This window comes from Eretmochelys imbricata, chromosome 6 (assembly GCF_965152235.1).
Source record: "Eretmochelys imbricata isolate rEreImb1 chromosome 6, rEreImb1.hap1, whole genome shotgun sequence".
Classification (NCBI taxonomy): Eukaryota; Metazoa; Chordata; order Testudines; family Cheloniidae; genus Eretmochelys; species Eretmochelys imbricata.
Window position 1 is genome coordinate 78515467 of NC_135577.1, and position 17209 is coordinate 78532675.

General features: G+C 37.3%; 1 protein-coding gene across 3 annotated transcripts in view; it reads left to right on the plus strand.

The window, feature by feature from the left end:
• DPH6 (diphthamine biosynthesis 6) overlaps positions 1–17209 on the plus strand; it is a 367209-nt gene that overhangs the window by 113490 nt on the left and 236510 nt on the right. For all 3 annotated transcript variants that reach the window (XM_077818948.1, XM_077818949.1, XM_077818950.1), the window contains one exon: positions 14111–14172. In XM_077818948.1, coding sequence (XP_077675074.1) covers positions 14111–14172 — 62 coding nt within the window. The remainder of the gene's footprint in view (positions 1–14110; positions 14173–17209) is intronic.

A 17209-nucleotide genomic window follows, 5' to 3' on the forward strand; every position in this document is an offset into this window, starting at 1 on the left:
ATTTGACTAGGAATAGCAGAAAAATGTTTAAACAAATTTATCTCCAGCATCCTCTTGGTGTTGCCCAGAGCTGCCTACAAAGCTGTAACTGTGATGAGCTTTTCCTGAAAGTATTTCCGCTTGAACTGTAACTTTAGCAAATTAAAATGATACAGGTTAGCTGAAAAATAGCTGGTAATAGCTACCTTTATCATACAGGCACCTTTACTACAAGATCCTGTTATATCAATTGTCCAAAGGAAGCAGATGAAAGAGCATAATAAAGCATCAGCATAATCATGAAAGGCCTGATTTTGATGCCCTCACTCAGACTAGACTTCAGTTAGGTCATTTGTGGGTTAAGGTACCATTCAGCTTGAGTAACTGTGTCAGAATCTGTACCTAAATGATTCCACTTCTGTGCATATAATATTATTTCTCAAGTTAACTTAAGATCCCATCTGCAACAGGTCCTAAACTAAATTAGTTATGCCTATTAGATGCCCCTGTGATAGTTTACTTCCACTCCAGAGCAGTAGGGAGAATACATCTTTGGGGATTTCCCCCACCTCCCAATATGATCTATAATGATTTCTCAACATCAAGGATAATATGAAGATAACATTTATATTTAGTCTGATTACAGACCACTTTGGTAGACTAGTTTATATGACCCAAGTCAAATGTTATCTGTAAGCCCTAACTACAATGATATATTAAATAATTTAATGATAAATTTGAGTTTTGTCTATATCATTTGAATTATTTTAATGTCTTATTTACAATTAAATTGACTTAACTTCAGAGCTGTTAGCTTTTCCCAATATTTTAACAATAATCTTCTGAAAGTCTATTAATCTTCAGTGCATTTTATTAAGGACTAATACAGATTGTTTGCTTGAGGATCCAAGAAAAAATGGCTTATTCAATATTTTCATCAAAATCAGACTTGCAAAGCCAAAATTTCTAGCTTTTATGGGATTAATATGTATTACTTCAGTCAATTTATACATTGCAGTTCCTTCCTGTTCTCTTACAGTGTAATAATTATCCATTGTAAGATTGAACCTCTAAATAATAAATTGTAATCATTAGGTCAAATAATAGAAGCATTCAGCTAAGAAGGCAAGTCTCTCTGCTTCCCATGGTAAATAATATTTCTAAATCCTAGTCCTTTTATTAGACCGTATAAAAGAAAATATATTGTAACTCTTTATTTGTTTGGGAATAATGGAAGCAGAGAATATTGATTATTTATTTCCATTGCAGTATTGCATGAAAGGCAATCCTGGCTCCATTGAAGTCAATGACAAAACTCCCATTGACTTCAGAGGAACTAGGATTTTTACCCAAAGTCTTTAGGGAAGACCTCAGCACCCAATAGCTCCCATTTAGGTACATAAGTGCGAGCTTCTGGCTGTTGAGCTATTTTTGAAAATCTGCCTCATTTAGTTAAATGGGAATGGGGTTCTTTTAAAAATTGTACTCCAGTTGTCATTTCTGAGTAGTTTTGAAAATCTATTCCCTGAATCAGGATTGAGGGGAGTGGCTTCATGCTAGGTGCTATCAGAACACAGAGGAAGACTGTCTCTTCCCCTAAAAATTTGCAGTCTGATTTTCCCAGACAATTTAAAGACATGATTTGACAGGTGAGCGTTAACAAACAAAAGGAAAGAGGAGGAGAAGGGGAACAGATAAGAAATCAATATAAGATCCCCTTCATAGTCCTCCATACTGCACTGTAAATACAAACCTTTTTCACATTATATTAAAACTAAAGAACAGGATATTCTTTTTTAACCAGTTAAGCTTATTTTAAGTTGTTTTTTCATTGCTTTTTCTGAGGTAGTCACCAGAACTTTAATGGAGTTTCTGACAACATTCACAGCCTTTACTTTCAATGTCATTTGTTTTTACTAATGGGAAAAAGACTGCTTTCGTTTATCATAATTTTAAATAGAAGATAAAATGGCAAATAATTTTCTTATCTATCACCCAGTACAAGAATTTAATGATTGTCTTATCTTATTTCCAAGAGAATAGTTATTCTCAACAATGGCCTTTAAACATCTTTTAAAAAGACCCTTCTTCAATAAAGTTAGCCTAAATGACTTTCTTGCGCACAAATCTGAAGACTTGTAACTCGTTTTTATTATTGTATTATTTGTACCTTTGGCGCAATGGTAAGTCAAGTGGATGCCTGGCATGCACTTTAGGAATGGCTATCATGTTACTCCTTTTTTTTTTTTCTCCTTAAAAATCTTGTTTGTTTCCTAACCAGCACATACTATAATAATTACATTTTTGAGCAAAGCTTCCATAATTTGCTCAAACCCTATGGAATGTAAATGTATTTGACCTTTTTGCTTCAGACATGTTTCCTTAATGCATATATGGGCTGAATTCAGGTAACCATACAACTCACATTATTTAACAATAACAAAAAAGAAAGCTAGCTCTCTGTCACTTGTTGTCCTATGCTATCAGAGGGGTCATGGCTCTTGAGGCACCAGGAGCCATTTTGCCCTATTGCACAGATATTCCCATTCCTTACATAGGGCTCAGCATGGAAAACGAGAAGGTGGTTGCGGGAGCAGGAGACAAAAACACAGTCAAAGCTAGCAAGGGATTCAAGGATGATGTGATGAGAAAGAGGCAGTACTAGAAGGGATCTGGGATGAAGTTGGAGGAGAGGCACTTGAGGTAGCAGTTGTAGATGAGTTTGGAAGTGAAGGGAGGCAGTATCTGGGAGAGGATACTGTTGGGGACTAGGAAAGGCTTTTGAGGATGGGATAGATCAGAACGTGCTTTAATTGTGAGAAGATTGAGTCAAAAGAGATTGAGAAGGTTAAGGACAGTCAGGAAGAGAGATGGTTACTGGGGAAGGTGGAAGGGTTAATGGAGGAGAGTAGCCAAACAACCTTATACCAAAAAATTAGTAGACTTCATTTCATTCCACACCTTGGGTTTTTTTAGTTGACCATTTGTGCCTCAGTGGGAGTTACTGTGTGCTCAGCACTTGGGAAAGTCAGCTCACTTATTTTAGGTGCTTAAATATAGATTTAGTAACTTGACTTTTGGTTCCTATTTTTTTTAATTATTGGCCTATGTTAATAGAGAGACAAATAAATTTGTTAGTCTCTAAGGTGCCACAAGTACTCCTTTTCTTTTTGCGGATACAGACTAACACGGCTGCTACTCTGAAACCAAGTATTGACCTGTATTCTGGAGACAGGTAGCAGAGACCTCCTGGTCACACAGTGTCTGTCTGTAGATATTTTACTAGAGGCATTGCCAACTCTTAGGTGGAGATGGGTAGAACAAAGGCATCTGATACATATACAGTCTCCCTCTTCCCAATTCTGGTGTCTAGCACCTCAACAACCCCTGGCTGCTGGAAGGAGGAATTGTGGGGAAGTCCTGCTCTCAGCCCCTGCAATACTAGCCTGGAGCATGTTCAGTGTCTCTGTGAAGATGGTGCACGCACAGTCCAGTTGGTACATATACTCTGTGAGGGGATGGAACACCTCTGAGCAGTTTGTATCTTCAGAGAATTTATCTGCCAAACTCTAACAAAGTCTCTACTAAGCATATGCAAACTGCAGTTTTTCACAGGTTTATAATTTGGGTGAGTTTTCATAGGGATAGTAAAAGGAACATCCTTAACAGTTGGGTAACATCTACTCCCCTTACCCCTGCCAAATTTTAAGTTCCTGCTCCAAAGTATAGAGATGCTAGAGCTTCTCAGTGAAACAATTGTAAGAATTTTTTTAATGTGGGTAAAACAGCATATTTTCCCCTAATCTCATTCTCAAAAATGGTTGAACTATTTTAGCTTAAACTTCCCCAAATATAGTTCGGACTGAGCCAGGCAGTTGATAAGGAAATTTTCAGCACAAATAGTTAAAGTTTGGCTGTTACAAGCAACTGAAAGCAAAGCCTTATAATGGAAACTTTTGGGCCTCTTTAACTATAAACTGCACTACCTGTGCTGTCGATAATATAATATTACACACACAAAAATATGTTAAAAGAATATTCAGGTTGCAAAGGCAAATGTTCAAAAGTTAGGAAATGTCAGAATTAAGGCTACCTGTTCCATTTTAATTCTGTCCCTTGTGCATTATGATAAATGCTTTAATTACATGATTATGTTTTTTCCACAAGACCCTGGCTTCATTCTGTGCACAGGATGGAGTCTCTTAATGAGCAGCTATTCAATATTTTGTTTATCCTAAATGTTCAATGTGTGACCCCAAGGTTTATATATTGAACCATACTCTGAAGACAGAATTATTAATTTACTGGGTTTTTCTATGGTGCTCGTCACTATGGTATCTGAATGCTTCACAAACATCTATTAATTTATTTTCACAACACCCCTAGGAGGTGAGAGGGTGGCATTATTCCAATTTTGCAGATCTGGAACTGAGGCACTATAAAGTCAAAAGTATCCATTAATTTTGGATGTCGTATTTGAGACACCTATGACCCGATTTTTCAGAATACTTAGCATTATATAGCACTTTATAAGTTCAGCTAGTTTCCTTTGACTTCAGTTGCAGTTGAGTGCTTAGCACTTTTGCAAATCAGACCCCAGGCTCCAACTCAGGCACCAAGAAACCGAGGAACACTCCATTAGTGACTCCCTGTAAAGAATCTGGTTTAACTGACTTGCCGAGCATCACACAGGAACTCTGTGGCAGAGGCAGAGAGAGCATCCAGTTCTCCAGGGCAGCATTAAATTACTTTAACCATGGAAATGTTCTTTCTCTTTCTGCAGTTCTCTGCCTTATTCACTACACACATTCCAGCTTCTGCAACAAATGAGCCAAGGGGCCAGTAGACAACAAAACCCTCATTCATCCTTAGAGCAAGTCCATCCTGTGCTCTGAATGAGGCAGCGGGTCTGTGGAAAAAACAGTATGTGATCATGTAATTAAAGTCTATACCATACACACCAAAGCAACGTTAATTCTGGCATAACCTAACTTTTGAGCTATTGACTAAATAATGTTCTTGTGATAATGCAGTTTTGTGTGTGTTGTTTCTTAGGTTTATAAAAAAAGCAAACAAGAAAAAACACAGAAATTGTGGCATCATATTGACATCTACATGGTTCATCAGCGGGACTGGAATCTATAAATCCACCACACAAACTTCTGCCACTTGACTCTGTGTCTCAATCAATTGTTCTTGCCTACTCAGTCCCAGTCTCCTTACTCAGCCAATTCCTGTTTCCCCCTCACAGCTTATTGTTGCATCTGTCAGCTTTCAGTCCTATCTCTGTCTTCACATACCCCAGTCTCCCGCCTCCATGACTTATTGTCTCAGTCTTGTTTCATAGCCAGTGTCATTTTGCCTCCCACACCCTATATCCTTGTCAGATATCTCTACCCTTCCCCCATCCCCTCCCCTCACTGGTTCCAGAGCCTAATCTCCTTGTACAGCCAGTCCCAGTCTCCCTCCATCCCCCAGTTTTCTCATCCAGTCTCAGTGTGGGACCCTCTGTTCCCCCCCAGACAGCTAGCTTACAGCCGCCCATGTCTGTTTGCCTCACTGGCTCCCAGTTCCAGCCTCCCCCCTTAAAGTCCCGGTATCCTTGCCCAAATATTCCCAACTTCCTCTCACCCCCTTCCCAGCTTTAGTCCCAGTCTCCTTGCCCAGCCAGTCCCAGTTTTACTCCCTTGCCACCCTTTCCAGTCCCAGTCTTGATAGAGTCCAAATCTACTCCTTTCCCTTCTCTCTGTGTTCAAATCAGGGAGCTTCCTACTCCTGGTGTCGTCATTGAAAGCACAGAAAATACAGGCTCACTGCTCTCAGTTTCATTGCCCAGCACAGAGCAGTTATTACTCTGAAAGACATGAACAGTTGGTCTCTGGAGATGACACATGCACAGTCTGGTCAGCACTAGGAGCTCAGAGGGGCTTGAGCGTGGTCAGTGAAATCTTTGCAGATTTTAATTGCTAAAATTGAAGAATTTTCTACCGAGTATGTGGAAATTGTGACTTTTGAAAAGATTATAAATTGGCCAGATTTGGATGAATTATCACAAAGCTGGCAAAAGGCATGTCTCTGATACAGTGGCCTCTCCCTTGCCAAATTTAAAATCACTGCTCCAAGGCATGAGGGCACTAGAACTGTTCAAAGAAAAGAATGACAGAATTTTTTAATGTAGGGAAAATTACTTAATTTTTCCCAACCTTGTTCTATGATATTTAGAAACTGTTTTGGCTGAAATTTCAGGAAAAAACCCTCAGTTTGAGGCAGACGCCCAGCATGGAGTCCTTGCCAAACAGTTAAAGGTTGCCAAAGTTATAAACATCTGAAAACAGAGTCTTATAATGAGAAATGTCAGACAATCTTAATAATAAGTAGTATTACCAGCCCCACCAGTCAGAAATTCTTTTAAGGTTTTAGTCAGCTTTTGTGATGACTGAGTAAAACTGATTAGAGCCTACCGATATACAAGTTTTTGTGTTAACCATATTTTCCCAACCTGCTTCTTGATGAGCTGCAGCATGTACTGTATTGGATTTTGTTTTGAGTTATGGGAGCACAGGAAATGGATGACATACACAGTTACCCACTACTAAATAAAATTTCCCCACAACCTTTTTCTAAACCATACAAAATGTAACGCTTTAAAAAATATTTGCCTGAAAAAATGTTGTTTTGTCAGTTGATGAAACAATCAAAAATTTCTTCAGAGTTACACTTTCTAGAGAGGTTTCCTTTACCTACCTGATCAGGCTAAATTGGCTTTGAAATCCTGGATTTAATTGGAACAAAATTAGCTTTGATGTTCCAAAGACTCATTAGAGACTATAGAGAAAATTCAGTCTGTTAATATGAAGAGTTTTAGGATCTTTTCCCAGCTAGAATTCTGAAATTTGATGAGATCAGATTTTATCCTAGTTTAGAAATATTTGATTAACTTTTGAAAAGCTTCTTTAGAACTGGATTAACCTGGAAAGTATAAACCAAAACTGGCCTGGAAGAGGACAGTTACATTTAGCTTGACCACCTGTCATTAGAAGGGTTCTTGAATTTGTACATTCAGCCTTGGCATAATTCTAACACTGGGTATGTTATCCGGTAGAAAAACACAGTCAAATTAAGTTTATTAAACTATATTATACAATAATTAAAAAAGAATCAAGGTGGAAGATATATTTAACGGAGCTAACATATTCTTGCAGCTTCCCTCTTTATATATATTTACAAATATTCAAAGTTTTTAAAAAGTTTTATTTTTGGAAATGAAATGTCAGGGAATCCATCCCACTCATCATTGTTACACAGTCTTTCATTATATATCAACTTGCCCAAATTATACCACCCAGCTAATGTTAACTTTATCTATATATAAAATGACGGGGTCTAAATTGGCTGTTACCACTCAAGAAAGAGATCTTAGAGTCATTGTGGATAGTTCTCTGAAAACATCCACTCAATGTGCAACGGCAGTCAAAAAAGCGAACGGAATGTTGGGAATCATTAAGAAAGGAATAGATAATAAGACAGAAAATATCATATTGCCTCTGTATAAATCCATGGTACACCCACATCTTGAATACTGCGTGTAGATGTGGTCGCCCCATCTCAAAAAGATGTATTGGAATTGGAAAAGGTCCAGAAAAGAGCAACAAAAACGGTTAGGGGTATGGAATGGCTGCCATATGAGGAGAGATTAAAAAGACTAGGACTTTTCAGCTTGGAAAAGAGACAGCTAAGTGAGGATATGATAGAAGTCTATAAAATCATAACTGGTGTGGAGAAAGTAAATAAGGAAGTGCTATTTACACCTTCTCATAACACAAGAACTAGGGGGTCACCAAATGAAATGACTAGGCAGCAGGTTTAAAACAAACAAAAGGAAGTATTTTTTCACACAATGCACTGTCAACCTGTGGAACTCCTTGCCAGAGGATGTTGTGAAGACGAAAACTATAACAGGGTTCAATAAAGAACTTGATAAGTTCATGGAGGATAGGTCCATCAATGGCAATTACCCAGGATGAACAGGGATGGTGTTTCTGGCCTCTGTTTGCCAGAACCTGGGAATGGGTGAGGGGATGGATCGCTTGATGATTACATGTTCTGTTCATTCCTTCTGGGGCTCCTGGCACTGGCCACCATTGGAAAACTGAATATTGGGCTCGATGGACCTTTGATCTGATCCATTATGGCCATTCTTATGTTCTTACCTTATTGTTTTGTTTGGAAATGGAAATATTCTGTTGGAGATACGCTAATTGGTTTTATATTGTTTACTAAAGGCTTCATTCTGCTCCATTAAAACCAGTGGGAATTTTTCTGTTGACTTGAATGAGAGCAAGGTCAAGTCCAGAATGTGTCATACATATTTTGAAGGACTAGTCCCATGATCCTTCATTTGAAGTATGAGGAGAACAGTTCCATATCACCCTTTCATGTGGCCCTCCCAGTCTTTTGTTCCCCATCCATTCTTCTGTGTAAGCTAGATGGTTAGTTTCCCAGTTCAACCTCACTGGGCTGTTTTCTTCATGGACTGAAAAGAGATGGCGAGAGAGATTATTTTTCTTCTCATGAATTTTCCCTCACTTTTTCTATGTCCTTTTTTGCCTCAACTTTCATATGATACCCTCTCTAATGAAGTCAAGGTAAACCCCTTCCCTGCCAACCTCATCTCACAAGCATGATCCCTATCTTCTGTATCTTGGTAAGTCTGTCACTGACCCTCCCAACAGTAAAAGGAACTTTTCAGCAAGGTCAACCAAACCAAGGATATTTAGAGAACAGGATGGATTAAAAAAAATGTGGGAATGTTTTCCAAAAGGCAATGATAGTGGAAAATTTTAAATACCATACCTATAAAACTATTTTCCAAGCTTCCCAGATAAAATTTATCCCAATGTGATATAGCATGTCAAATTTCAGGGAGATGTATTTTTTGAGGGGTGCGGGGGAAACACAGATAGGAAGGATTGGAATATCAATCAATGAAAAGGAAATCAGTTTCAGCCTTAGCTATGGAGCACCTATTGCTTTTCTATAATTTGAAAAAACCAAAGTGGGTCAGAATGGGTAGCTTGCAGTGGGGTATCTCTTACAAAATCTGTTACTGTAATACTGTAGCTGCTGCATGGACAGTGGTGAATTTTTCGCAGTGTATTCCATGCATCTGGGATTAGAATCTGTCACAGTGTGGTTTATTACAAGAATTGCACAGCAGACTCTTCATTGGAAGCAATAAATAAGATTTACTTTGATTTTCTTTTAGGATTATTCTTTGTTGAAATAAAGGGAAAAATGGGGATTTAGTCTATTAAAATATTTAATTTAAAAGCATATAGTCACTTAAATTCCAAAACATGCATAAAAGAGGAGATCTTTTTCAAACTATGTTTTCATAGATATAATGAGTTGTTACATTTGCTGTTGTGTAAAGCGAACATCATGTTATGAAAACAGAGCCTTGAGGTTTTTTTAAAATTATATCATAAAATGTACCTAACAGAGTGTGGACTTAATTTTAAGACTTTATAGTATACTTGTGTGTGTGAACAAAATGGACAATTTAAAATATATTTTGCAGTCATGTAATGTATTCTGATTTTCCACTTCTGAAATGCCTAACTGTTAGTGGTCATCCGTACATTTTACTCATTTTTATGCACAACAGTGTGAGGATTGAAATTTGGTAAGTTTCTATATAAATCCTTTTACAATGTTGCAGTTAATTCTAGCAGTTGTCTTGTGGCATTGGGCAAAGTGGGTATTAACAAAAAATTGTTCTGCTGTCCTTGCTGAGTAATGCAAGCAGGTATTCAGTTCCTGTCAATGAATTTATCAGGAATTACAGACAGACTAGAAATTGCTTCTCAAAGTGATTACACCATTTGTACTACCACATACTGATTTTACAGTAAAACTCTTGGCCACAAAAGTTGAGATGAGCACACAATTCATTTTACTGGGCACTGTTAAAAACAGCATTATCAAATCTTTCATGATGTTTCTCTCATCATATACTGGACTGTCTCAAAGAAATAAAGCCTCACGTGCTTTCTTGACAGCAGATAATAAATTAACTGGTATTATTCAATTGGGGAGTTGAAAAATGCATTGAAAATAATGGGGCATAACATTCTAGGGTTAACATTTATTCATAGATGATTCAATTAAATAAAACAGGCATTAACTTCAAGGTCAGTCAGTGAAGTAATAAAATTGAATATTTTAATTGAATTGTAATTGCTTCCCGTTGATACATGCAAGTAAAGTAAAATAGATGTCAGCTCTGCAAATTATGGGTTCTTCCTCCTAATTAATTTCTTAATTCTGTGTAGTTATCCAGGGTTTGGGCCTAGTTGTGGGTTTATCCACCCATCCAGCTTTCTTCAGAACTGGTCACACTGAGGAAGAATCTGTATGATGTGATTAAATAACATGTAGTAAAGGTTTACAGTATATTCTTCTTCTGCTTCAATCTAAATCATTATGAGACTCTAAAGTAATCTATACCTTTCTTTAAGGAAAAAGAAATACCAAATAGTTAAAGTTAAGCTGGGTTCTATGATTTATGGTTATATATAAATATTGATAGTTCATTACATTGATAGTAGAAACAGGATTGGTAATTACATCTGACTGATTATGAGAGCTTTCCTTGATTAAATGTATACCACTAGAGAATCGCAATTTGCAGGTGACTGGTTCTGAAGGTATTGTAAATTCATCTAGTTCCTAAGGCCTTTATTAAACCGTAGTTTATATCCACTCCCCATACAGATTTCATTGGAAAGGATCACTTCTAAATTGAATGAAACTGCAAAGGAAATACATATTTTTCCTAAGAAAAATTGAAGTTGTTAGATAAGAGGAAGCTATACTTAGAAACTGAAAGCGTGACAACATTGCATTTTTACAGATTTTAACACAGCCTTGGAATATATTGCAGGTTTAATCTTGTGTGCTTTCTACAGTATGGGTCTATTTGTAGATTGTGTACATACTACATTATCATTGTACATTTCAAAACTATTGATTGATTATGATGGAATGAGGATCTAGTCCATAGGAAATATGTAGACATCTGCTTATACCACATAAATATGGTGGTTGTGATCGTTATAATCTCCTTAGCTCCATGATCATTGTATAAATTTTACTTTCTGCATCGCTGTGGATATTGCTCAGCTCTGTCTGTAACATTGTTTCTCCTACTAGAGCACTTCATGGAAAATCAAAAACACTAAGAAAACAAAAGACAAATGCATTGTATAAACAAAATATGTGAAGGAATGGGGCAATAAAGTTTTATTACCACTTTTTCTGGAAAACCATCACCAGTTACGGCTGTACCGCTTGTGAATAATGATTTCCTTCCAAAACAGTAGTGATAAAATCTTTATAACACCTAACCCTGTCATATATTCTATATTTGTAACATAATTGTGAACTATATCTTCTTGTCATAAATTCATGCATTTTGGATAGTACATGTATAGTTTCCTATTACTAAAATAATAATAAAGGATACAAATATGCAAAATGGACACAGTCTGCCAGCACAGGTGACCAGATCTAAAGTATCAAAATAAGCAGGCAAACCTAGACAAAAGGGGAAAAAAATGATAGTTAACATAAAAAATACAAACAAGCAGATACAGTATTTCATTGATGAAAATTAAAAGAATCAATCAAAAATTTACAAATACTAAAAGAATTTGCAAATAAAGCATACAGAAATCTCTTCCTGTTCTATGGCTAAATAGCAGATAACTGAATCTCCAACCCAGATACAAATGCTTAAAAATAATGCACTGGTGGCCTGATCCTGTGCAACTGAAATCAGCGGGAGCCTTGGCATTGATTTCAGTGGAACCAAGATTGTCTTGCGGTGCCAGATATAACCCCCAAAATAAAATTAAAATATTTTAAAATTATTCTCACAATAGCCTCAGTCATAATTGGATATCATCTTATCTGAAGATGCCGATTACATTATCAAATCTATACCAACATGAAGCTTCACTCTATTAATGACATACAGAAATTAATGACTTTTTCCATTTTAGCTATTAAGCAGTTTTAAAAGTACTTCCCTCAGGTTGTGAAAGAATTTGCAATGTGCTTCAATGAAATGTTTAAAATCTTCCTTAATGTTTTGAATCTAACTTACTTAAATTGTTTCAGCTTCACAGAATTTTAAATAAACTAAGTCCATTATCACCAAATTCGAATGTCAGGCAATTTACTTGAAATTAGCAAAAACGTAATAATAATAATAATAAAAATAATAATTAATATATCTTACATTTATAGAGTGACTTTTATATTGAAAAGGAGGACTTGTGGCACCTTAGAGACTAACAAATTTATCTGAGCATAAGCTTTCATGAGCTACACGAAAGCTTATGCTCAGATAAATTTGTTAGTCTCTAAGGTGCCACAAGTCCTCCTTTTCTTTTTGCGGATACAGACAAACATGGCTGCTACTCTGAAACCTTTCATATTGAAGGATCCGAAAGTGCTTTACAAGCTATACTATAGATATTGTTTCATCCGCTCCTGAAATGCAGCCATCTCTGGTGGCAGAAACAATGTAGCCTAGGAAATAAGGGTGAATACTATGTCCAGTGAAAAATATTGGAATAATTTAGGTACAGTTGGCAGAATGTAACTATTCAGATGGGGTAATTTTGTCAGCATTCCTCCTCTTTCAAAAATCACCACTGGATTTTTATTAACTTCAAGTAGTTAGGACCTCTATTTTTTTTAAAGTTTCAGCTGAAAGATGACACTTTCAGTAGCATAGTGCCTCCTCAGAGCTAACTGGGATATTTGTTTTGTATTGACTGAGAAGGAGAAAAGTTTCCTCATACAACAGGTTCTGAGGCGTGTTTGGGCATGAAGTTTATTTTTTATCCAAATACTGACTAGCTCCAGTTGTGTGCTGTGCTCCCAAGAACGGTCTATATCACAGCCTAAAATGATATCTCTGTGGACAAAACACAAAGGTAAAGAGCTAATACGGGAGGAAAGGCAGCCAGTTAAATGAATTCATTTACAAAAAGAAGGTCATCATCAATATTTACACCTCAATGAAAAAATAACTGTTCAGTCAAAATGAAAAATGGAAAACACACAAATGTCAAAAACACTTAAAAGAAAATTTAAAGATACAAAAAGAAATGCAGCAACAAAGGAATCCTCACCTTCCAAACTGAAGGGACACTGCAAGTATAAACCACTTTTATGCTGTGTGTGTGTGTGTGTGTGTGAGAGAGAGAGAGAGAGAGAGAGATACAGATAGACATACTGTATGTGGCTTGTCATATGTAAGTCATACGTAAAAGAAGATAGTAGGCGTGCATTGGCAAATTTGTCACTTCTGAATAATGGGGGAACTATAGAGTTAGGTTTTTTTTATAGCAGCTCACTGTTACAAACACCAGAGTTAGAAATTGACCAGTCAACCACACACCTCATTTGAAACCAGAAGTGCACAATCAGGCAGCAGAATAGCCAAGACAAAAAAACAACAAAAAAAAAGCAAATACGTATAATATAATATATTTAATAAATATGTATTAAAAGTAAACTACGAAAAAAAGGAGAAAGCAGCATTTTTCCTCTTCGTAGTAAAGTTTCAAAGCTGTAATAAGTCAGTGTTCAGTTGTAAACTTTTGAAAGAACATCCATAATGTTCAGAGTTACCAACCTTTCAGCGTTATGAATAAGCTCCATTCTTGGGGTGTTTGTAACTCTGATGTTCTACTGTATCTACCAACATAAACTTGCACAGACTGGTAGTATTTTATTACTATGAACCTGAGTTATCTATATTCCCTTGTGCTTGATGAAGTTTCTTAGAAATGAACTCATATAGTAAAACAATACATTTTCCAATTGATACAGTGCAAAGGAAATGAACCGTATTTTTTACAAGCATGGAAACTGGTTGCCCAAAGAGAATAAGTGAGAGAATTCTAGCTCAGTACATTTACTTTAGGATCAAAATGATTTTAAATATACAGGAACTGACTTCCAAAGGACAATGTTACAAAAAAAAAGTCCACTTTGATGTCTAAACTACTTTCATTATTGTATTTGTTAAATATATTTTAATATACCTTGGCAGGTTTAGATCCAGATAAACATCTAGGAAAAACGTTGGATCAAATGGAGCCTTATCTTTTGGAGGTAAGTATCACTTAAAGCATTCTCAAAATATGCAGTGTTTCAAAAGAGAAGTTATATATATAGAAGCTCACTTAATAAAATTAATAAAACTTAATTCTAGAAACAGTTACTTTCAGAAACAAGGTGTTGGGTCAAAGTTTGTTTTACAGAAGACGTAGACATACTTCATATGAGATTGGAACTCCTGTTAAAGTCAGTTGGCAAGAGGTGTCATATTGTATGTTTTGAAAAGTAAGGTAGAGGATAAGAACCTTCAGTATTAAGGGCAAACTGACTTTTAGGTAATTATGATGGCCTTAAATACCCAAAAGTAATGTTAAAGTGGCTGATCATGACAGGGACTGTCAGAATTAGATAAATATCAGCAGTACTGAGAAATAAAACATTTTGGAATTTGAAGGGGCAGCCATGCATTTGGGAATCTATATGGAGCAGTTTTGTGCTCTGAAGCAGATGTGATATGTGCACAACAGTAAAGATTAATTTTAAGTTAATCTAAGGGTTTTCTAGGGAGGTATGGGCTGGAAAACTCAAGAAGGAATAAGTGGTTGTTTCCTTTCCCATAGCATCAAGGGTGATGACTCCATCAAAAGTCATCAACTCTCTTAAGAATAAGAGTAAAGAGCATATATTGTAGGGAGAATATAGATGATTATCTGCAATTTTAAAAAAAAGTTTTCTAACTTTAATTAACAGGGATACTCTGTGCTAAGCATCCAAAAATAGACAATATTTACCCTGACTCTTCATTTATAGGGAACTCTTTTCTCAGCATAGTCTCAGTAGCTTGTCTTGGCACTGAGATTATCTGAGAAAGAAGAATCTAGGCAGGAATCCTCCTGCCTATATGCTAGAACATTTTATTGGCTGTAGTAGCTTCCAAAGCCCGCTCCACTGAAAGGGGTCAGAGTGGAAAGACTGGAGCATGCACTTAGCCCCAGAAATATCACCCATATGCAGCCTTCCCAAATCCTCCCCACCATTTTTTGACCAGTTCAACTGTACCAGTTTTACTGTCGAAAGTTCCCCCAGACTTGGAATAGGGATGTAGTGGAAAGGATTTGTGCTGAAGTATATAATTAGTTTCTAGTGGAAAGGAACGGATTGTGTAATGTCCCCAAGAGCATTTGTGGGACTGTTTTCCCTACACAAACTAAAATTAGATAATCATTTGGCTGGATTTTCCATTCTCCTGAACATGAAGCACAACACTTAGATGTGGTGTTCACTGTTTTGAGGAACCAAAGATTGCACATCTGAACCTGGTTTTCTGTATTTAATTGTATGTCATGTGGAGTTGCGTGGCTTCAGAATGAAAGATGGATGCCACAACACAGATGCAAAGCCATTACCAAGATTACTTGTGGCCTTATACAGATGTTCAAACTTCTTTGTGACTTGAGTGTTTGTCAAGAAGGTTTTTCTTTAGGAATTATGGGAATAACTTTGCTGAATAGAATATCATCATAACCAACTATGTTTCTTGGTAGCTAAAATACACCACTAAGTTTAACAAAGAAACGATGCTGTACCAAAAAATGAAATAGAGAGCAAGAGCAACAAGTAACTGCAAGAAAAAAATGAAAGTCTTAGTGTACTGGAGTTCACATAGTATCAGTTATAAAAGAGTGGGTCTAAGTGTGAATCATAGAATCATAGAATATCAGGGTTGGAAGGGACCTCAGGAGGTCATCTAGTCCAACCCCCCGCTCAAAGCAGGACCAATCCCCAATTAAATCATCCCAGCCAGGGCTTTGTCAAGCCTGACCTTAAAAACTTCTAAGGAAGGAGATTCTACCACCTCCCTAGGTAATGTATTCCAGTGTTTCACCACCCTCCTAGTGAAAAAGTTTTTCCTAATATCCAACCTAAACCTACCCCACTGCAACTTGAGACCATTACTCCTTGTTCTGTCCTCTTCTACCACTGAGAATAGTCTAGAACCATCCTCTCTGGAACCACCTCTCAGGTAGTTGAAAGCAGCTATCAAATCCCCCCTCATTCTTCTCTTCCGCAGACTAAACAATCCCAGTTCCCTCAGCCTCTCCTCATAAGTCATGTGTTCCAGACTCCTAATCATTTTTGTTGCCCTTTGCTGGACTCTTTCCAATTTATCCACATCCTTCTTGTAGTGTGGGGCCCAAAACTGGACACAGTACTCCAGATGAGGCCTCACCAATGTCGAATAGAGGGGAACGATCACGTCCCTCGATCTGCTCGCTATGCCCCTACTTATACATGCCAAAATGCCATTGGCCTTCTTGGCAACAAGGGCACACTGCTGACTTATATCCAGCTTCTCGTCCACTGTCACCCCTAGGTCCTTTTCTGCAGAACTGCTGCCTAGCCATTCAGTCCCTAGTCTGTAGCTGTGCATTGGGTTCTTCCGTCCTAAGTGCAGGACCCTGTACTTATCCTTATTGAACCTCATCAGATTTCTTTTGGCCCAATCCTCCAATTTGTCTAGGTCCCTCTGTATCCTATCCCTGCCCTCCAGCATATCTACCACTCCTCCCAGTTTAGTATCATCTGCAAATTTGCTGAGAGTGCAATCCACACCATCCTCCAGATCATTTATGAAGATATTGAACAAAACCGGCCCCAGGACCTACCCCGGGGCACTCCACTTGACACCAGCTGCCAACTAGACATGGAGCCATTGATCACTACCCGTTGAGCCCGACAATCTAGCCAACGTATGCAGTGGGATGCCATCAAAACATGACCAGAATCTATAGCTACAATATTGTGTTTATAGCAGAACATTTTGCATCATGATAAAGTCATACAGGAACAGTTTAAATAGTGAATCACTGATGAGGTTCAACAAGGACAAGTGCAGAGTCCTGCACTTAGGACGGAAGAATCCCATGCACCGCTACAGACTAGGGACCGAATGGCTAGGCAGCAGTTCTGCAGAAAAGGACCTAGGGGTTACAGTGGACGAGAAGCTGGATATGAGTCAACAGTGTGCCCTTGTTGCCGAGAAGACAAATGGCATTTTGGAATATATATGTAGGGGCATTGCTAGCAGATT